At 43.1% G+C, this 22,467-nt stretch overlaps 1 protein-coding gene across 1 annotated transcript in view; it reads right to left on the bottom strand.

The window, feature by feature from the left end:
- DGKI (diacylglycerol kinase iota) overlaps window positions 1-22,467 on the bottom strand; it is a 293,207-nt gene that overhangs the window by 127,668 nt on the left and 143,072 nt on the right. The window contains exons 9-14 of the mRNA XM_045001907.1: window positions 18,388-18,462; window positions 17,898-17,993; window positions 16,513-16,595; window positions 5,872-5,932; window positions 2,164-2,277; window positions 975-1,112 (exon numbers count right to left, since the gene is read on the bottom strand). Of these exons, the coding sequence (XP_044857842.1) occupies window positions 975-1,112; window positions 2,164-2,277; window positions 5,872-5,932; window positions 16,513-16,595; window positions 17,898-17,993; window positions 18,388-18,462 (567 nt within the window). The remainder of the gene's footprint in view (window positions 1-974; window positions 1,113-2,163; window positions 2,278-5,871; window positions 5,933-16,512; window positions 16,596-17,897; window positions 17,994-18,387; window positions 18,463-22,467) is intronic.

Raw genomic sequence — 22,467 nt, 5'->3', positions numbered from 1 at the left:
CATGGGGTTCGCTATTTATCCTCTCTCAGCAATCTTCTACTTAACATGTCAAAACAAAGATTCTCCTAATTGCTGGCACTACAAGCTCAGCATGGCATCTGAAAAATCAAGCTGTGTTCTTTCTGCTTCATACATCAGCAGCAGCAATACAGATCCTGGATTCAGAACTCGGCTGGTAATTCTGTTGATGATGCATGAGGCAGACTAGAGCACATCTGGCCCTTTCACTGCTATATTGGCTCTATTAGGCTGATAAAAAGGAAAGCAAGAGTTCAGTAAATTATAACTCAGAAAGGTTAGAGGGCTCTATGTGCAGGAACAAGGAGTCATTTTCACAGAATCCCTTTTCTCACTATTGCCTCACTTTAAAATAATTGCTGATTAAACAGGAGAGAACAAAAATACAGCTCCTCCCATGACAAATATTCCAAAATATTTGAAAACCTTCCAACTCACAGACCAAATGGGGGAGGGTCAGTGATGTAACGGGACCACACAGAGGGAAGGGGGTGGCAACCTCAAAAGACACAGGCTAGCAACCCATACACAACACCTTGCTTAGAGAACAGATACACAACTGGTATCCACTAGCAGCAGCCCAAAGAATATACATATGCTTTGCGGTTTTTCAATCAATTGAGGACTGGATCATGGGACTAGCCTTTATCACCACAGCTAACAAGACCAGGGGAAGTAGTAATAATCTAACAAATGAGATGCCGCAGATTTTCGCCCTTTGACCCAGGGAACAAGGAGTTTGTTTAAGCGCTCAGATATCGAGCATTATGAGGGACAACAAATGGGCAGCATGCTGTAACTGTGATCTACTTTTGAACGTGGTGACATCTTGAACCTTGCTGTAGGAGGAGACGAGAGTGGAAAATGTTTTCCTGAGTCCCAGAAACCCCAGCTTGTTTTCCTGAGTCCCAGAAACCCCAGCTGGCTCTCTCTGCTGGAAAACAGGCAGCTCTAACCTTACGTGCCCCGTCCTCAATTTCTTCCTGCGGCAAATCGGGGTTTCGTTCCACCTGGAGGTTCCAGCGGTCCAGCTGGACAATAGTCCCATCTTCTACGTGACAGAGAATCTTCGAGACAGGCTCATCTGTGTAACCCTGGAAGCAGAATGAGCACCACCAAAGACTCACTAATGGACTTCTAGAACACCATCACGTCACACGTTAATTACCTCACTGAGACACCAGTGACCATGCCAGGCCAGATCTGCATGAAGGAAGTTTGCATGAAATCCAGACTAAGTCTGCCCAACAGGTTCATAAATTTAGACTGTGGATGAACCAGGAACAAGAAGTTTGGCAAATAACTGTTGAGATTTACAATCTCTGACCAGCACAGTAAGGCCAATGGTATATGGAGGTGACTTAACAGATTTTACTAAGAGTGCCATGCCCTTTTCTGCAGTCCACAGGTCCTACTGACCACAGGTGGCAAGATTCTGTACACACATGCATTAAAATCTCTGCCCCAAATTGTTCATAAGATCTTGCCTTGTTTCATCACAAACCTGAAACACAGTATGGGTTGGTGAACCTTTGGGCAGATACAATCTGAGTTTCGCATAAACCTTTTCATAGATGTCAGGGCAGGTTGGATGGTTGCAACCACAAACCATGCCAAAACTTGTTTGTTTCAGATGAGCTGAGATTTCACTTTTCAGGCTTGCATAAACCCAAAAATCAAAGCAAAACTCAGAGGGTGCAAATCCATAAGAACCAAAAAACAAGCAAAAGTAGCATTCAAGAAACCACATGCAGCTGCTGAAATTCACACAGTTCATTTGCAGGATCTGGACCAAAGCAGGCACAAGTTATCAGAGCAGCTGAGGTGCCCTGAATTTTACTTCATTGTGTGGGCTAGAAAGATGTATTAGAATTTAATTTTGCTGTCAGCTTTGAACAGACTCTGGATCCCACCATGGAACAGGGAAGAACTTCAATTGTATTTGTCTACATCTGCAATAATTCTAAGTGCATCACAAGAATGGAAACAGGCACAAAAATCAATTTAAATCTGGAATGGATTTTGGATACATCCCTGCCTTCACTCCACTGCTGTAGCTAGCGGAAACCCCACTCTATAACAACTATCAATTAGAATGAATAGCAGGTAAGTCCCCAAGAAGAGGGTACTGGAGTCAGTACTTACCCCTCCCCAGTTGAGGGTGCGAGCAAGGTCATTCCCAGTGCCAAGGGGAAGGACGGCAACAGGAGGCTGGGGGCTGAGCTGTAACTCATCCAGGATGGAGAGGATCCAGCCCACCTGCAAACAGAGAACAGGAAAGGGAAAGAAATCAAATTAGGTGAATTTAAATAGTGAAAGAGAGAGAAACAGACAAACAGAGTTTATCCTCATCACACAAATGGTCAAGTGATATTAGTGGGAGATGCAGAAATGAGCATGCTGAAAACCAACCATTTAGCCTCCCTGCCTCAGCTTCCTCTTCTGCAAAATAGGGATAACGGTATTTATTAGCCTGCCTCACAGGAGTGTTACAAGGAGCAACTGGATGTCGAGTTGTATATAAATCCTGATTATTAAAAATAACGAAATGGCATTATTTATTGTTCTATTGATTTAACAACAATCACTTCCACCCTCTCCCTGAGCAGGAAACAAAAGCACCTACAATTATGGACTTGTATTCATACCTGACTGAACATTGCTTTGAAGGTTTTTTATTGAAATTCTTGTCATAAAACAAAAGACCTCCTGGATTATCTTCTACAGAAGATAAAGCAAAACTAGACAGCATTTTAAAAAACTGAATAAAAAAATTAAGTTGAAAATTACTAAGAACAAACATCTGAAACTCATCCTAATTATTTTTTCACAGTAACAGCATTGAAAGCAAAGGTTAAAGGGCACTTTACCGCTGGAGATGCCATCCTTTAAATGAGGCACAAAACCAAGGTCCTGATTATTTGTGGTTATCAAAGATCCCAAGGTACTTTTTCCAAGAGTGGAAATGTTAGCTTTGCTATCCGGGCCAAATTCCTACGTGAGCTCCAGTAGCTAAAGAATTCTGGTTTACTACTGAGTAGTGTTGCTTTGTGCTCTTAAATGGCTTTCATGTTCTACCAATAGCTGTGGATTAGTGGTATGTGGTGGTGGAAGTGACTCTTATAGGTATAGAATTTTTAAAGGACTTTCTGCATTTCCTTGAGCTGAGAAGAGCTATTTAACTATATTAGAATAATGTAGAATTTACACTTTAAAATGGTAGTGTGGGAAGCACAGTCATTGAAGGACAGAGTTTTTAAGGTTTTTAGGCACCTAGTGGGATTTTCAAAAGGGGCTAGGAGCCTAACTCTCACACCTTTAAAAATCTGGCCCCTGGTACTTAGAATAGGTGATGGAGTCAGGAAACCCTAAGGTGAAATCCTGGGCCCCTTGAAGCCAATTGGACCACCACTCTGCCATTGGACCACCACTCTGTCATTGACTTGCAATCTAAAATTGGGCGGGTCACTTCATCTGTGATACTACTATTAAATCACCTTTGTAAAACTGCTTTGAAATGATACATAAATTGATTCTATTTGAGTGGTAAGCCTTATTATTTAGTTTGACCCAGTGTCTAAATATCCAACAGCAATCTTGGGGTTAGGGGTGACAAGGCCTACCTTCTTTTGTGAACTGTGTGATGGTGAAAGGAGCGGAGATTGATAGCCCTGGAGGCTACAGCCTTCCATGTATCCCCAGGAAAAGGAGAGCAAGCAATGAAACTGGAAAAGCTTCCACTTTCTGTTTCATGTCAGCAAGGCAAAGTGATATCTGGTCTCACTGAATATTCACTAAGCCCATCTGAGCAAGATTTTTCATTGGCTTTTGGGACAATGAGATATTAATTTGTTTCAAATTTAACAGCAGCAAAGAGAACAGTCTAGAGTTGTTCACACTAATGAGAAGGTGCTGCCCCCTATTGCTCAGACTGTGAAGTCAAGAGAAAACAAGAGTTGTTAAGAACCAATCGAGCTGCACTAATTTTTATATTAAAATTCTGTGGACCTAGACTATCTCACATTATAGTTTCAGCTCCCTTGGATGGTAGACTGCATACATTTGACAAATACATTGGAAGGTTATCTATTTTCACTATGTCCTCCGCTGAAACAGTGTCCTGTAGGTTCTGGAGGAAACAATCCCTAGTGAATCACAGAAGATGTCCCTTTGCTGGACCCTAGCTGGTTCACTCTTACTTTCTCTCTGACAGTGAAGGCACCCTTCCATTCATATTAATATTCACTAAGGCTGGGATTTTTACATGGGCCTAAGGAGATTAGATACCCAGCTTCCCCTGAAACTCAATGGGAGTTGGGGGGGCCTCATTTCTTTGAATATCCCCGCTTATGTCCATTATAAGCCGTTCCAACAGATTTAACCCTCAATGATATGATTTCTCAGCTTGGGTGGCAGAGTTCTGTCATCAGGGTAGCCCCTACACCTTATATACCACCCTGGTGGAAATGCACCTGATCACATTTAGCTATCTCAGAAGGGACAGTGCGATGTCATACACACTGGAGTATGACAAAATCACAGGCAATATTGAGAAAAGTTGATTATGAAGAAGACGACTTCTATATTGGCTCAGAAATAGGCTACATCTACACTAGGAAGTAGGGGTGTGATTCTCCTCCTCATGTACATATGCTCCCACAAGCACTCAGTGAGCTAGCATTGTAGCCACGGTAGCATGGGGAGCAGCAGCAGAAACATGGTTGAACCATGACAAACACATAGCCACCGATTTCAGAGGGGTTTGTACTTGGCACGGCTTGGCCATGTCTCCACTGCAGCTGCCTGTGCTAACTCAGCTACAATGCTACTTATACTTATGCTAACTCAATGAGAGCTAGCAGGAGTATGCGTGTATGAGCAGAAGAATCGCAACCATATCTAATACTCAGCACCTATATATCTTAGATATTTATATGGTCCTTGTCAGTGTAGAATCTGAGCACCACACAATCTCTAATTTAGAGATCCTCATCAGACCCCTGTACTATCCCTATGTTACAGATGGGGAATTGAGGCACAGAGGGACTAAATGACTTGCCCGAAGTCACACGGTAAGTCTGTGGCAGAGCAGGAAATTGAACCCAGGTCTCCCAACTCCCAGGGTAGCACCCTAACCACCGAACCATCCTTCCTTTCATGCACAGATATCAAAATATTTTACAAAGGAATTGGGAGAGGAACACACAACTTGCCTATAGTCACAAAGGGAGACAATGGCAGACATGGAATAGAAAGTGGATCTTCTGACGCCTCGTCACATACCATGGGCATAGTTGGATGGGACAGAGGATACTGCCCCCTCAACTGCAAGTCTCGGACAAGCATGGAGTTTGCCCTCACTCTCACACACATGTGGCCCTGTTGGCCTGACTGGAACTGCCCCCCCACAAATACAGAAGTCAAACTATGCCTACACCACATACCCCCTTCCCACTGGATCATCAGTTTTTGGATATCAGCAACAGTCAGAATGGTGATACAGCAGAGGAAAAGACCAGTACAATTGAATATTGTTCAGTTGTAAAAGCTGCTTAAGGGTGAAGGAAGCTTTTTTAGGCATAGTATCACGTACATATTTTATTCATAATAAGAATGTAATCCACAAATATTATAACAGATAGCACCTTACCCACCAGATATTCTTAACCAGGGTGGCAAGGGAAACTTTGCAATATATTTTATCATGTTGAAAAGTCTCTTAATTATTAATGTTCCCTTCAAGCAGATACTGGACTGAGGTCTCCCTTGCAGGGGCTTTTTTGTCCAACTCTGTCCTTTCTGAGTTAATGGAGACAATCATCGAGTTTGACATGAAATGCACAGAAGACCTACCGTTCCATCCCCACCGCAGGCCAGGATTCGCAGATTTGGCACTTTTCTGTACAGTTCGAGTCTGGCAGGGGAAATGAAGGGGGAAGGGGAGAGTCGTAAGGAAGAACATAGGATGGAAGTGAGCAATTAGAAATACAGTGACTGCAATAAGGGCTGCTTCACTCGTAGACAGTAAACAAAACAATGGAGGCAGTTGTACATACCAATGAAAAAAAATATTACTTAGTTTTATCACTAAATACATTTACTTCACGGTGACGTGTTCAGTACCAGACATAGGCGGTGGCATGGAAAGAAAAAGTGCCCCTACAACAAAAATGCTCCATGTTTGGAACAACTACCAGCGACTGCTCAAGAAAAGTTTATACCTGGAACAGTAGGGATGCTGTAGTTCGGTGGCTTTCAACCTATTTTCATTTGTGAACCCCTAAAAAAATTTCAAATGCAGGTGCGGACCCCATTGGAAATCTCAGACATAGTCTGCGGACTTGAAAACCACGGGTTGAAAACCGCTGCTGTAGATGAAGAATGAAGTGCCCCAGCAACGTGGCGTGGATGAAGCTTGAATCGTGTCTGCTTCAAATAGTTTTGGTTCAACCCGTGCTGATAGTAACTCACTTTCACCAAAAAATTCACTCCAGTATCTGATATTAGTAACACAGATCTCGGTACACTGTAGAAGGGACTGCAGGAGATTATTAGTTCTCCTGGAGCACCCTCTAGTGGTACTAAAAAGGCTACAGAGCAAAGGAGTTCTATGAAAGCTTTTCCATAAGGTAAAACTTCACCCCTTCAGAGCTTCATGCTTCATAATTCATTTCTCATAGATTTCACGTTTGTTCCATGTGCTTTGAAACGAAACAGCTTATTTTTCTCAAAGCAATAATGTCTTTTGACTGGTATGACCATAGTAAATAGTATACTACCAAGGGTTAAGCGATATATTTAGGCCTCTTTTCCGAACTGATAGCTCAATTCAGCAGTAATTCTCCATACAGAGTCATGGAACTTGGTTTTGTGGAAGAAAATTAAATCCTATTGCTGCAGGTATGACTATGAAAAATGAAAAGCCGACCAGGAAGCAAGCCTGGGCTCTTCCTTCCATGGCTCAGCAGGCCTTATTCAATAGGATTAATTTTGGTTTTGAAATCTTCATTCAAGCTGAAAGGAGACTCTCTCACTTCAGCTCAGAAGCTGGGAAACTCCTGATTTTCTCCTTGTATAAAGCAAACAAACTTGAAATTAAAAAACAGACTGTAGGTTGAAAATGCAAACACTCACTTTCAGGCCTACTGAGAGTCCTGGCGAAAGTAGTATGGCTAAAGTAGGATAGCCCTTGCATTTGGGGCATTTCTCCTGCCAGCTCCCCTGACTCCCACTATATTTCCTCTAGACTGTTAATCTCCCTTTTGCTTCTGAAACAGATGACTATATTGTGGAGGCACACACTGATCAGATGGGTGATTTTCTGCTGTGTTTAACACAAGTGCCCTCCTACTCAGCATACTGGTGGGTTCCAGTCACAGAAGGGAGCACCAATTATTAAACTGACAGGGAGAGCAGTCTGCTAGAAATCTGAAGGTGTGCAGCAAATTTCATATCCCCAGCAGGGTTGGAGGGAGCTGAGGAAATGGAGAACAATTACAGGTTTGGTGGGAACAAGATAGAACAGAGAGAGAAAGTAAAACTGGAGAAACAAAATCCGAATTTCCTCCCAGTGTTGTACAACCTCCTCAACTTGAGAGTGAAACTTGACAACTATGAATTTAGAAGGGTTTCAGCCATCACCATGGTGTTGTCTAAACTACAGAAATTTACCTTAATAAGTATTTGCTCCCCAAACAATTGTAACACACCTCACATACATATGCAAAAGTGCTCCAAACAGAGTTGCCACCCATCTGGATTTTACCCAGAGAGTCCAGTTTTTGGTTCTCTCTGTCTGGGTGCCATTTAAGGTTCCCAGGTGTCTGGTTTTTAACCAAAAGTCCAGTTACTGCAGGGCTAGAAGAGGTGCAGGGTCACTAACCTGTGGCAGCCCTGCTCAGCCAGGGCCACCTCCTACCTTGAGACAATCCAGCGAACGACGGGGAAAGGGGAGAGGAGCTAGTGATGGGGCTGGGGCTTTGGGGGGGAAGAGGCAGAGCAGGGGTGGAGCCTCAGGGGTTCAGTTACCAGCAATTAGAAAGATGGCAACCCTAGCTCCAAAGAGTTTATAGTATGGCTAAATACCACATAGCTTATGCTTCATCAGGGAATACCGGCTGAGCTGAACTATTTTAGTATTAATTGTTTTAAGAACAATGTAGATATAGACAAGCTGAAACTAGTCTTCACATTACCATCCCACAGTGCACTGATGGCCTTTCAAAGTCTCCCGGAATGCAGTGTTGTTGGGAGCTGTGCCAGCAACTCTGGGATAGGTAATCAGAGAGCTTTGCAACTGATATGGTTTAGGACAGTGCTAGTGTGGGTGTGGTGCTACCCTGCAAGGTTTCAAAGCACAGTTTAGCAGGGCCAGTGAGGATGCATTAAACCATTTGTGCTTAAACCTGTGTGATGTAAGTTCCATTAGTTCCATTGCCAGTGTTTCATTTCTGTAGCACAGATAAGGCCAACAACAGTTCAGCGTGTTTCTTCACCATCGGATGTTCAATATGAGATACCAATAATTTAGTCAAACAGCAATGGTGATAAAGAATTGCTGTACTGAAATGATACTGGGATGGCAGAAGACCACGGTGAAATGCAATCCTGATGAAAGACCACACAACTGAATAATGTGGATCCAGGTATGAGGGACCCTGGAGTATAAATTGAGGGGCTGGTTCTCATTTATACTCAAGCCCTTTTACAGTGCTCTGACCAACTGAACTTACACCCACTTAAGGCCTCATTACATTGCCAGAGTGGTATGAAGGAGTCCTGGTGCACATGAGAATCAGGCCCTGAAGTTTTGGATGTATGGACAATAAAAACTTTCTGACCCCTCTCACATGGGTAGGTATTTGAGTTTACTTTGTGGGATTTGTATCTGTTTTATGTTCTGCATGATCTTAAGGAATGGTTTACAAATAAATAATTAAGCAAATTAAATGACTCTTTTTCAGGCAGGGCTGCCGATAGTGGGTTCAGGCCCCGTGGAAAAAAATTTTCGGGCCCCTCAGCAAGGGTGGACCAGCTAAACAGGGCCGACGAAGCCAGGGAAGCCGGGCCCCGGGCCTCCTTCCAGACCGCCGGGCCCCAGTAATTTGTATTGGCTTCCCTCCCCTCTCATTGGCCCTGTTTTCAGGTAACAGAGAGACAGACAATCATTTCTAGCCTCCCTCCCCAGTGAAAGGGAAGAACTGAACTCCCTTGTCAGCCAGCCCCTATAAAAGGGAAGGGCTGCTTACCTGCCATGGGGAACACTATGAGATAAGCTTTGCCAGCACTGTGCCTGTGGCCCAGGGAAATGAATTACTACTTGGGCAGAGATAGTTACACACAGTTGCCACATCTGGAGAGTCACACCTGACCCACTGTCATGGATAACCATTAGAAAAAGGTCAGCCAGCATGTGGCTGATGACTTGGGTACCCAGCAGAGATTTAGGCATGGTGCTTTGTTCAATTAGGCTGCCCCTGTGACTATGGGAGTCTGACCACCCATCCTGTGTAATAAGGAAGGTCCTTGATTGGGTGGGGTGCTGAATGCATATAATAAGAAACTCTTTAAAAGCTTTTGATCAGATAAAAAATGTTTTAGAGCAGTAATCATACAACATATCAAACAGTGTGATACAATGTATCATTTTGTATCATAACTAAAATGTGGTATCCTTTAATGGAAACTTTTGTCCTGTACTTTTCATATATCTTTGTCCTGTACTGCCTGAAAAATAGCAGGTCACCTCATTCTTCATCTACCCCTTTACCATAGGAAGTGCCATCTCTTACTAGATCATTTCCAGACTTTGTGTTTTATTTCATTATTTGACAGGGCTCTTTCAGAAAATCATAGAATCATAGAATTCAAGATCAGAAGGGAACATTATGATCATCTAGTCTGACCTCCTGCAAGATGCAGGCCACATAAGCCGATCCACCCACTCCTTAAGCAAGCGACCCCTGCCCCATGCTTCGGAGGAAGGCGAAAAACCTCCAGGGCCACTGCCAATCTACCCTGGAGGAAAATTCCTTCCTGACCCCAAATATGGAGGTCAGCTGAACCCCGAGCATGCGGGCAAGACTCTCCAGCCATACCCTCTGGAAAAAGGCTAACAATATCTTATCATTGACCCATTGTACTAATTACCAGTGTGGCACTTAATTGACCTATTGACTAAGCCTGTTATCCTATCATACCATCTCCTCCATAAACTTATCTAGCTTAATCTTAAAGTCATGGAGGTCCTTCGCCCCCACTGTTTCCTTTGGTAGGCTGTTCCAGAATTGCACTCCTCTGATGGTTAGAAACCTTTGTCTAATTTCAAGCCTAAATTTCCTGACTGACAATTTATATCCGTTTGTCCTCGTGTCCACATTAGCACTGAGCTGAAATAATTCCTCTCCTTCCCTGGTATTTATCCCTCTGATATATTTAAAGAGTGCAATCATATCTCTTCTTATCCTTCTTTTGGTTAAGGAAAACAAACCGAGCTCCTCAAGTCTCCTTTCATACGACAGGCTTTCCATTCCTCGGATCATTCTAGTGGCCCTTCTTTGTACCCGTTCCAGTTTGAATTCATCCTTCTTAAACATGGGAGACCAAAACTGCACACAATACTCCAAATGAGGTCTTACCAATGCCTTATATAACGGGACTAGCACCTCCTTATCCCTACTAGAAATACCTTGTCTAATGCATCCCAAGACCGCAATAGCTTTTTTAACGGCCACATCACATTGCCTACTCATAGTCATTCTACGATCAACCAGGACTCCTAGGTCCTTCTCCTCCTCCGTTACTTCCAACTGGTGCGTCCCCAGCTTATAACTAAAGTTCTTGTTAGTCATCCCTAAATGCATAACCTTACACTTCTCACTATTGAATTTCATCCTGTTACTAATACTCCAGTTTACAAGGTCATCCAAATCTCCCTGGAGGATATCCCGATCCTTTTCCGAATTGGCAATACCTCCCAACTTGGTGTCATCCGCAAACTTTATCAGCCCACTCCTACTCTTGGTTCCCAGGTCAGCGATAAATAGATTAAATAAAATCGGACCCAAAACCGAACCTTGAGGAACTCCACTGGTAACCCCCCTCCAACCCAACAGTTCCCCCTTCAATACGACCCTCTGCAGTCTCCCCTTTAACCAGCTCCTCATCCACCTCTGGATTTTCATTTCAATCCCAATCTTTTCCAATTTAACCAGTAATTCCTCATGCGGTACCGTATCAAACACCTTACTGAAATCAAGATATATTAGATCCACTGCATTTCCCTTGTCTAAAAAATCTGTTACTTTCTCAAAGGAGGAGATCAGGTTGGTTTGGCACGATCTACCTTTCGTAAATCCATGCTGTAATTTGTCCCAGTTGCCATCGGCCTCATGCTCCGTAACCACTCTCTCCTTTAAAATTTTTTCCATGACTTTGCATACTACAGATGTTAAACAAACAGGCCTGTAGTTACCCGGGTCACTTTTTTTCCCCTTCTTGAATATAGGAACTATATTAGCTAATCTCCAGTCAAACGGTACAACCCCCGAGTTTAGAGATTTATTAAAAATCATCGCTAACGGGCTTGCAATTTCACTCGCCAATTCCCTTAATATTCTAGGATGAAGATTATCCGGGCCCCCCGATTTACTTCCGTTTAGCTGTTCAAGTTTGGCTTCTACCTCAGATATCGTAATGTCTACCCCTATATCTTCATTCCCATCAGTCCCTCTATCACTATTCCAAATCACCTTACAACAGGGACACCCACAATTTGCCCAATTGAGGTGACCACTTGCCAGGACACAAAAGTTCACACCTAAATATCATACAATGCAACAGATTACACACTCCCACTTTTATTAGAGTGGTGCAATTCATGGAGGTTACAGGCTTCAGCATACAATGCTCCCTCTTGATTAAAGTGAACTCCACTCCACTGCATGGAGGTTACTCAGCATCAAGATGAAGCATTGCAAGCTGGGCCATGGAGTCTCCACACATCTATATAAAGGAGGCAATGGCAAAAAAACTTAAATTAACACAGAGTTAAGGATGCTTGGTGGTATATTGTCCCATTTCAGAATAGTGAGTTGACAAATTAGCCTGTAGTTAGCAATCCCTATGTCACTTCGGGAACCTCTTGATCCAAGAATTGCCCAAGAATCCACATTAGCAACCCTGGCAATGCACATATTTCTTTCCCTTCAGCAGTCAAGGTACCTGCATTGTCAGGCGTATGAAAATCTATAGAGGTCTATAAAATCTTGACTGGTGTGGAATAAATGAATACGGAAATGTTATTTGCTCCTTCACTTAACACAAGAACTAGGGATCACCCAATGAAATTAATAGGCAGCAGGTTTAAAACAAACAAAAGGAAATATTTCTTCACACAACACACAGTCAGTCTGTGGAAACCCATTGCCAAGGGTTGTTGTAAAGTTAAAAACTATAAGAGGTTTCTAAAAAGACCTAGATATGTTCATGGAGGATAGATCCATCAATGGCTATTAGCCAGGGTGGTCAGGGATGCAACCCCATGCTCTGAGTGTCCCTTGCCCCAGTTTGCCAGAAGCTGGGAATGGGCGACAGGTGATGGATCACTTGATGATTACCTGTTCTGTTCATTCCCTCTGAAGCATCTGGCATTGGCCACTGTCGAAAGACAGGATACTGGGCCAGATAGACCATTGGTCTGACCCAGGATGGCCATTCTTATGTTCAGTTCCAAACCTCTACCCTGTGTGTCTTTAGAAACATTACATTAATCTGCCTCAAGATCAGGAAGTAGCCTCTTGCTTCCCTTCCCTAGCCAGAGGCCAGTAAAATACAGATTTTCTGAAATAACCAATCCAAGGATTGCCTATCACCCTTCATCATTTCCCAACCTCTCTGCAGCCATAACCCCTCACCCTGTCCATGATTCCCCCTCCTCATCCTCCTCCACACACACACCCCCAAAGTCCCCTGTCTCCGGCTCCTCCCCACCTGATAAAACAAAAAAATTGGTTAGACTGGCTGCTGACTATTCTGCTTTGTTCATAGTGAACCTCCACATAAAATAAAAACATGTTATCTTAGAACAGAGACAACTTGTAGCAAACAACTTGAGCTATTAAATCTGTATTGCACAGGTGTACCAAGAATGTCAGTGGCAGGTGCTCATCAGAGGCAATGGTATCAGCACTTTCCCTCAGACTACCCGGGCAGGCATTAAGTGGCTGCATAGAAACTCTCTCATGATCTTCTACTTTATTGGAGCATGTCAAAATTCTGACAGGGTTACTGGTCTAGTGAGTGGGACGGGTGAGGGGGAAGCTGTAGACATGATATATCGTCATTTTAGTAAGGCTTTTGACAGTCACACCTGACATTCTCATAAGCAAACTAGAGAAAAGTGATCTAGATGTAAGGTTTATAAAGTGGGTGCACAACTGGCTGAAAGACCATATTCAAATAATAGTTTCCTGTCAAACTGCAGTCCCACAGGGGTCTGTCCTGGGTTTGGTACTATTAAATATCTTCATTAATGACTTGGACAATGGAGTGGAGAGTATGGTTATAAAATTTGCAGATGATACCACGCTGGGTGGGGTCCCCCACCGCTACAGGCTGGGGACCGACTGGTTAAGGAGCAGTTCTGCAGAAAAGGACCTGGGGATTACAGTGGATGAGAAGCTGGATATGAGTTGGCAGTGTGCCCTTGTTTCCAAGAAGGCCAACGGCATATTGAGCTGTATTAGTAGGAGCATTGCCAGCAGATGGAGGGAAGTGATTATTCCCCTCTATTCGGCACTGGTGAGGCCACACCTGGAGTACTGCTTCCAGTTTTGGTCCCCCTACTAGAGAAGAGATGTGAACAAATTGGAGAAAGTCCAATGGAGGACAACGAAAATGATTAGATGGCTGGGGCACATGAGTTTCAAGGAGAGGCTGAGGGAACTGGGGTTATTTAGAATACAGAAGAGAAGAGCGAGGGGAGATTTGATAGCCGCCTTCAACTACCTGAAGTGGGTTCTAAAGAGGATGGAGCTAGGTTCTTCTCAGTGGTGGCAGATGACAGAACAATAAGCAATGGTCTCAGGTTGGATATCAGGAAACACTATTTCACTAGGAGGGTGGTGAAGCACTGGAATGGGTTATTTGTCAAGTAGGGTCTAGGTACACTTGGTCCTGCCACAGCACAGAGGGCTGGACTAAATGACCTGTTAAGGTCCCCTCCAGCTCTGTATTTCTATGATTCTAATGATTCCCACATTTACGTAAGCAAAGAAGAGAACACTGGTGGAGCCACTGCCATGGGACACCAGGCTGGGGCTGATCCAGCTGGCATCACTGGAGCTCTGGTCAGTCAGTCAACTGGGACTTGGGCTGGCCTGGGACTGGGGGTGGCCCAGGGTTCCTCTGGCGGTGGGGGGCAGCTCAGGGTTCCAGCCAGCCCGGGGGTTCTCCAGTTGTGGGAAGAGGTGGCAGTGGGGACTCAGGGCTCCTGCCGCAGGAGGCAGGGCCTCATCTCGCAGGAGCAGGGCCGTGAGGCTAGCCTCCCCGAAGAGGAGGGTCCACCCGCCGCCCATGGAAGTGAACATGCTCTTAAACACTATTGACAATTTTGGTCCCCCAAAAACTTAGTGGGCACCATGCAATACCCAATATAAAAATGGACTGATTGAGACTATATTGACCCATATCACTGCAAAAGTTTTATCTCTAGCTCTGCACAAAGACAGAAAACACCTAGAAACTTTTTGGAAAATAGTTATTTTTTCTGGGCTTATAACTCTGGAATCCCTTGCTCAAATGACCCCCCTAATCTGGGAATTAACTGCAATCCCACAAGGCACAGCAAATTCCAAGAAAAATCCACACAAGCACCCAGATTTTAGAGCACTTGGAAGAGAAGTCTTTTAACGAGGAAGGATGGAGGGGGGATGAAGGTGACAGGTTTCCCCTGCACATCCAGCTGCATCACAGGAGACTCTGGAGATGTATACAGCCTGAAACAGTGGCTCTGAGGTGTGTGAACTGTTCCATTCATCTCAGTAGGTGTTCTCATCTCCCTCAGGAGAGCTTTAGAGCCTGGGATACGCACAAAGTAGGTTTGTTCTCAGCTTCCTATCCAAAGGGGCAGGACTTCCCCAGATCCAGCCTCACATGGGAGGCATGGAGGGGGGCCGCAGACCCTCCCAAATGGGCACACTCCCCCCTGAACACAACTCTCATGAGGGGCAAGTAAAGAGGGGCCAACCCCTGTTGATGGGCCCTGAGCCCCCAGATCCTGGCTCACACATGGGGGCAGCAAGAGGATCTTGGACACCACCAGTGGGGCAAGGTGCCCCATATCTCAGCTCATATGAGGGAGGCAACAAGGGGCCAAGACCCTCACTAGAGGTGTAAGAGCCCCCTAGATCTGGGCACACATCTGGGAGGGGAAATTGTGGGGTTGACAGATGCCCCTGCTCCTATTCTACCCCAGTTCTCCTGCCACTCACCCCCACATCCCCCTTCCCAGTGTCCCTCTACCCCGGAACTCTTCCCTCACCTGAGCTCCCTCTTCTCCCACCCATCCCTATTTATGCCCCTCCCCATAGCCCTCCCACTGACGCCGAATACCTTTCCCCTCCCACCAAGCATTCACATGTTTATTTTTTTTATTTTGATTACATTCCCTCCAAAATAAAATTGCCACTCATGACTCACAAATTGAAGCAACTTCTAGCCACTCAATCTCAAATTCTTTTTGTTTTAGGTGGGGGCTTGTGATTAATTTATCCTTCCTTATGATAATTGAAGGGTCAGTTCACAGCCATCAATTTCAATGAGGTCTGTGCATCCAGTCATTAGTACCTTTCAGTTTAACAGAACAAGACAGCAGAAGGAAATTGTTTTCACAGGGCCTGTAACTTGGGAACCCATTGGTCAAATAATCCCAAATTTGGAGCACTAATGCTACCCCATACTTCCATGAGGCACACCAAATTTCAAAGTAATCCAAGTAACCATCCAGATTTTAGAGCACTTACAAGAACTGAGCTTTAAAGCATATAAAATGGTGGGCATGGGAAAGCTCTAGCTGTTTTTTCTGTACCGGTGCAAGCAAACTGTACAAAATGTACATTTTCTTAAACACCATTCTCAGTTTAGGTTCCCCCAAAGATTTAGTGAGTGCCATGCACTACCTTGACTGAGACCATTTTGACCCATATCACATTTATAGCTTGATCTCTAGCTCTGCACAAAAACAACCCACATAGAAGTTTTTGGAAAATGAAATGTGCAGTTAAGCAGGTACTCAAGTCCTTTGCTGAATAAGGATGGACACAAGCATGTGCTTAACTGCATTGCTGAATCAGGCCCTTAAACAGTGGGTCACACTTTGATAAGCCTGGCCAATCTTCCTATTACTATCAGGAAGCCCCCATCCAACCTACCCTTTGCCCACATACTTAACAAGCAAAGAAGGATGTTGGCAATGTTAAACGCTTCAGTACTTACGCATCTCTTGGCCCTTCCTGAGAGAGATCGAAGACTTGGCGTGGATTCAAATACCACATGAACATCTGGAGAACCTTAGTGCCCTGTTAGGATAGAAAATGGAAGGAAAATAAATGAGCAAATGAAATAATGACTCTTATACGTAATAATATTTATCATTATTAACTTAATCTTCATAGTACCTTTCATTCATTTGTGTTTTACAGAATAAAAGCAAACAAAAAAGGAGTATTTACTGGCAAGCCAAAGCAAAAACTATCCATTGTGACAGATGATTGCCCTAGAGAACAATCACATCACCTACCATCCCACTCTTTCTGTATTTGTAGCCTCTTGGGGCGGGAACTGCCTTTTTATTCTGTGTTTTTATAGTGCCTGGCACAATGGGGTCACGGTCCATGACTCAAGCTCCTAGGTGTTACGGTAATATGAACAACAACAACATATGTCCATTGAATATAGAATGCACATGTGTAGTGGCTTCAAATTCACAGTAGAGCTAGTTGGAAAAACTGTGGTGGAACCATTTTCCATCAGAAATCCCAGTTACAGCAAAATCAAAATGTTTTGTGAAATAGTTCCAAGTTTGTTGAAATTTTGTTTTGGAGAAAAGCATACAAAAAAAGTTCTGGAAATGTTGAAAGATCCCATTTCAACATTTCCTGAAACAAACATTTTTACTTTTCATTTAAAAATGACGTTTCATTTCAACATTTTATTTTATATTATAATAGAACAAATGTTTTAAAAGGTCAGAATCAAAACTAAACAAAAAAAAAGTCAGAATTTTCCTTTGCATGGAATTTTGAAATTTTTGTAATGATGTATAAACCCACTGTTTACTTCAGCTCTACTTGCATGACCAAAGTGTTCAGGATGCTACTTACAGCTTGATAATGAAGCAATATGCCTAAGCAACAGTGTCATGCTCTGAAACTCAGTTTCTAGAGCACTGTTTCCAACATATTTACAGTTCAGGACTATGTGGCTTTACAACATAAGGTACGTAGCCAAGGGATGTTGAGAGATTTCTCTGATTAAACCAAACCAATGGTAGGGAAGGAGGATGACCGGCGATTACTTTGGAGAATCGGAGAGCTCCATTTCTGTGGAAAGACTGAGATTTCCTGAAAGACTCCAAGCCGCTATTCTGGTTTCCTCTCAAAGAATCAAAATCTGAGAGGAAGATCACACTGAACAATCCAAACCTCAATTCTGGTGGGAAGAAGATTCACCAAGAAGGGTCCATTCCTCCATTCTAGGAGTCTGCATCCCAGGTCACATGCAATCCTCCCTTTCTGTGCCTCACCTGAAATCACTTCTTGACACATAATTTAAAGGTCTTCGTAGAAACTTTGCGACTGGGATCAAGTTGATGCCTTTACCTGATTCCCTCCACTTTTTGGATTGACAAACACCAGCAGTGGTTTCATGAGCAGCGAAGAGATGGGCTTTATCACAAATGGTCGTCCTTTGTTTTCCTGCAAAATCAGAGTGGCAGAGTACTTTAATTAGAGCTATACAAAACTAATCCTAAAATCTTTAGCAAAAAAAAAAAAAATCACAAAGCATTCTCAATTCTGTTTTTAGAGGCTTTTGTGGTCATGAAAGCCACTAGATTAACAACCCCTGTAACTTTTAGTTAGAAAATCGCTATAGCATAGACAAGATTCCCTGTGCACCCCCTCATCATACCTCAACTATTCATTCTAGTCTATTCTACCCTAGAGAATGAATCTATGCGTCCCATCTAAAGATGGGAGAATAGGTCAACCTGGGCTGGCTGATCGATAGACATGCTAGATTTTAACTAGCAGTCTAGAGATAAAAATATCTATTCAGTCCACCTTTCAAATACTATTAATTAGGACTTACCTCATTGCTTCTCTTGCTGGCTTTTCTTTTAAAGGATGTTCTCTTCTTCCGCCGGGTTGAAGTTTTTAATGAGTTCTATGAAAAAGGAAAAAAGAAGGATACATGAAAAGGAAAACAAAAAATCAAGTCAGCCCCAGAAGTAGCCTCATTTAAGAAGCTCCTTCATGCATGGTCCGTTTGGAGAATGATACGGTGTCTGGCACATGCTTGAAGTTTAGATCACATGCGTCTCATGCTTTACACTTCCACATCACCATTGATGGAGAAAGCCACACACGGAGACCAGACTGGTGCTTTGGAACTGGAAGCTTTCCCACGCCGTGGGGAGAAAAAAATCAGATACTCCCAAAGACTCACATAACACCACATGTTGTACCTGCCAACCCTCCCAATAGGGGTAGGAGACGCCCGTTATCCCTCCGGGGCTCCAGTCTCCTTCCCAATCAGGCTCGTCTCCTGGTATGGAGACCACCTGCACAAAAATGTAATAAAACATGATAAAATGAGCTATTTTTTCATGTTTAAAAACCAAAACAAAAGCAAAACAAAACAAAACCCCAGTTTTAGCTGTGGTGACCACCATGACTCAACATAATGCATGCCACCACTGCATATGATGCTGGCAGACAAAGTCAAACCTGACCTACCATGAAACTAGTGTAATAATCTGATAGAAAACCTCTGAATTCTTAATATTTAAGGGTTTCATTTTTCTAAAACAAAAACCTCTGCCACTCTATTGCAGAAAAATTAGTTAAAACAAATAGATACTTTGTAGGACCTACTAAAAAATTGCAGTTAACTAAAAATACTTGTCCTGCCATGAGTGCAGGGGGCTGGACTAGATGACCTCTGAGGTCTCTTCCAGTCCTATGATTCTATGAAAAAAAAACCAATTCCCCAGAATAGCGCAAACTTCATTGATGATGGATGACAGAAATGTGCTGAAGTGGTCAGGGCCAACCAAATTGAGGCTTTTCTTTTTTAATTACTATTTTAATTATAGCCATATCCCTATAAATTTTCTCCCTATTCACACAGTGCTGAGTTTCAGCTGAGTTGGAAACACTGAGAAAATGGACTTTCCCCACAGTATTTCAGCTTAGTCTATTCAAAAGTAGGAAGTACAGTGGGGCAGAAAATTAGAAGAAAATTTGCAGAACTTCTAACCTCAAGATGTGAACAAGTTCCATTCCATTTTTGTCCCCAAAAAAGTTCAAGTCACTCTTATTTTATCCAAATTGATCTAGATATCCCTACTGAGAAAAGTTTCCCTGGCCCAGAGAACTGAGAGTGGACACAGCAAAGCTATTCATCAGAATCTGCTGGTTTAGTTCAGTGGTTTGAGCATTGGCCTGCTAAACCCAGGGTTGTGAGTTCAATCCTTGAGGAGGCCACTTAGGGATCTGGGGCAAAAATTGGTCCTGCTAGTGAAAGCAGGGGGCTGGACTCGATGACCTTTCAAGGTCCCTTCCAGTTCTAGGAGATTGGTATATCTCCAATTATTACCTTTTTTTTAGCCAACAGTCCCATTGCAATAAATAGTGTATTTACAGGATTCAATGCTTGATTCCCCAGTGACCAGCTCTGGTGTTTCAAACTAGTCAATTTCCCTGTTGCTTTTCACCATGCATAAAGGGATCCGCGTTCACGTTGCACTCCCCGTCAATACCTGGCCCAAGCCAGGGAAGCTAATAATCCAACCAGTGGACCAAATTTAGTTATGAAGCCTGGTCACATGCCATCTGAGGCATGTTGCACCTATGCTAAGAAGCAAGAGACTGGCTCTATAAAAGTGCTCTAAACTTCCCCTGCTTTGGTGCATATGAAAGTGCACTAGAAAGCATCATTTGCTATAAGGCTGCACTGACAGGGATAGGTGGATGGTGTGATGTTGCAGTTTATATGACTTTATGAAAATATGCCAATGTCACTGGAATATGCTTCATGCAAAAGGTCTCTTGTAAGGTATCATTACAAAGCTTATAATCTACTGAGTGTGGTCATCCTATTTGTATAAATGTACCACTCTTGTATCTGAACCTAGAAATATGAAATATAACGCTGAGGGTCTATTGTAATTATGCAAAGTGTGGGCCATTTAATTGTGGTTTGGACTCTTGATAACTCCCATTAACCAGCACAATTGACTGCAGATGGCTCTGTTTTACCTGTAAGTCTTCCTGTATATGTGTGTGCTGGCAAGTGGGTAATGAAGTCTTACAGTGACATGTGATCATGTCACCTGAACTGGAATCCATCTTTAACCTGGTGCTTTTCCATTGAGAAGGAGGTGGGGGGAACCCAGAAGGACAAAGGATTCCCGCCTTATGCAAAAAATATATATAAATGGGTGGAGCAGAACAAAGTGGAGCAGCCATCATGAGGAATCCCCTAGCTACCACCTGAGCTGGAACAAGGGCTGTACCAGGGGAAAGGATTGTGCCCAGACTAGGAATTCATCCAGTCTGTGAAAGAAATGTATTGAAACATCTCTGAGGGTGAGGTCTTATCTGTATTCAGTTTCTTACTATATTAGACATAGACTTGCGTGTTTTATTTTATTGTGCTTGGTAATTCACTTTGTTCTGTCTGTTACTACTTGAAATCACTTAAATCCTACTTTCTGTATTTAATAAAATCACTTTTTACTCATTGATTAACCCAGAGTATGGATTAATACCGGGGGGGAAGGCGGGAAACAGCTGTGCATATTTCTATATCAGTGTTATAGAGGGCAAACAATTTATGAGTTTACCCTGCATAAGCTTTATACAGGGTAAAACGGATTTATTTGGGTTTAGACCCCATTGGGAGCTGGGCATCTGAGTGTTAAAGGCAAGAACACTTCTGTAAGCTGCTTTCAGTCAAGCCTACAGCTGTTAGGGGATATGATTCAGACCTGGGTCTGGGTTTGCCGCAGGTTAGCAAGTCTGGCTCAAACCAGGCAGGCCACTGAAGTCTTAAGCTGACAAGGCAGGAAAGCAGGGGCAGACGTAGTCTTGGCACATCAGTTGGCAGCTCCCAAGGGGGCTTCTGTGATCCAACCTGTCACAGATGGATCATATATATCCTACTAGTTTTTTCACTCTCAAACAGTGCAATCAGACAGAAGGAGGATATGACGTTTAAAATCAGTGGAATGAAGCAAAAAACATTGCTTCATTTGTAGTAATCACTGTAGAGATTCTTAGATTCATTCTTCAGATCTTTTCAGGAGGATTTTTTCTTGAAACCTTGTCACAGAGCAAGAAGCAGTGTGGCCTAGTGGATAGAGCACTGGACTGGGATTCAGGAGATCTGGCCTATATTCCCAACACTGCCACTGACCTGCTTGGTGACCTTGGGAAAACTAGTGTTTCCTCATCTGTAAATCGGGATAATGTTACTTATCTCCTTTGTAAAGGGCTTTGAGTTCTACTGATGAAAAGTTATATATAAAGAGCTAGCACTATATTAGAGGCATTGATTATACTCAATTATTTTACTGGAAGAAGCTGACAATCTGCTATTTTGTGGAAGGAATTAAACCCAGTATAGTTCTTCTGGATAAAGCCAGGACAATTAGGTAAAGTAGCATTATCCTCATTAAAAAATAACCATGTGTAAATATATTTGTTGCCAAATCATGTTGTAACATAGCTGCTTTTTTGCCATTGTGGACACAAAAAAAACCCATATTATAACTTTGATAGAAGAACATGCCTTGGTCTCTGTATCTACCAGGATTAAAATATAATAGTGTTTTGTATCTGCATACACTGGCAAGAAAAGACAATGTGGTTTTGTCAAAACTATATTACGCCACAGTGTTTAAGTATGCCTATTTTTGTGATGTTTAGAGAGCCTGAATGTTTGCTACAACTTAGCAACAGTAGCTATACAACAGGTAAGAGGCAGGGGCACTGGTTATACATGTGCAAGGTTTCATTTCAAACTGGCAAAAGAATAGCAGCCCTGGGAAACCACTGGGGTATACATGGTGAGCCGAAGAAGTTGTTGCATGTGCCATCTTGTCCATATCGAAGTCTTCCTTCTCCACAGGAAGAGTATGGGCATTTTGACAAAAACTAAATGCTC

The sequence above is a fragment of the Mauremys mutica genome, chromosome 1 (genome assembly GCF_020497125.1).
Source record: "Mauremys mutica isolate MM-2020 ecotype Southern chromosome 1, ASM2049712v1, whole genome shotgun sequence".
Lineage (NCBI taxonomy): Eukaryota > Metazoa > Chordata > Testudines > Geoemydidae > Mauremys > Mauremys mutica.
The sequence above is the reverse complement of the archived record's forward strand: the minus strand, read 5'-3'. Positions and strand labels throughout refer to the sequence as shown.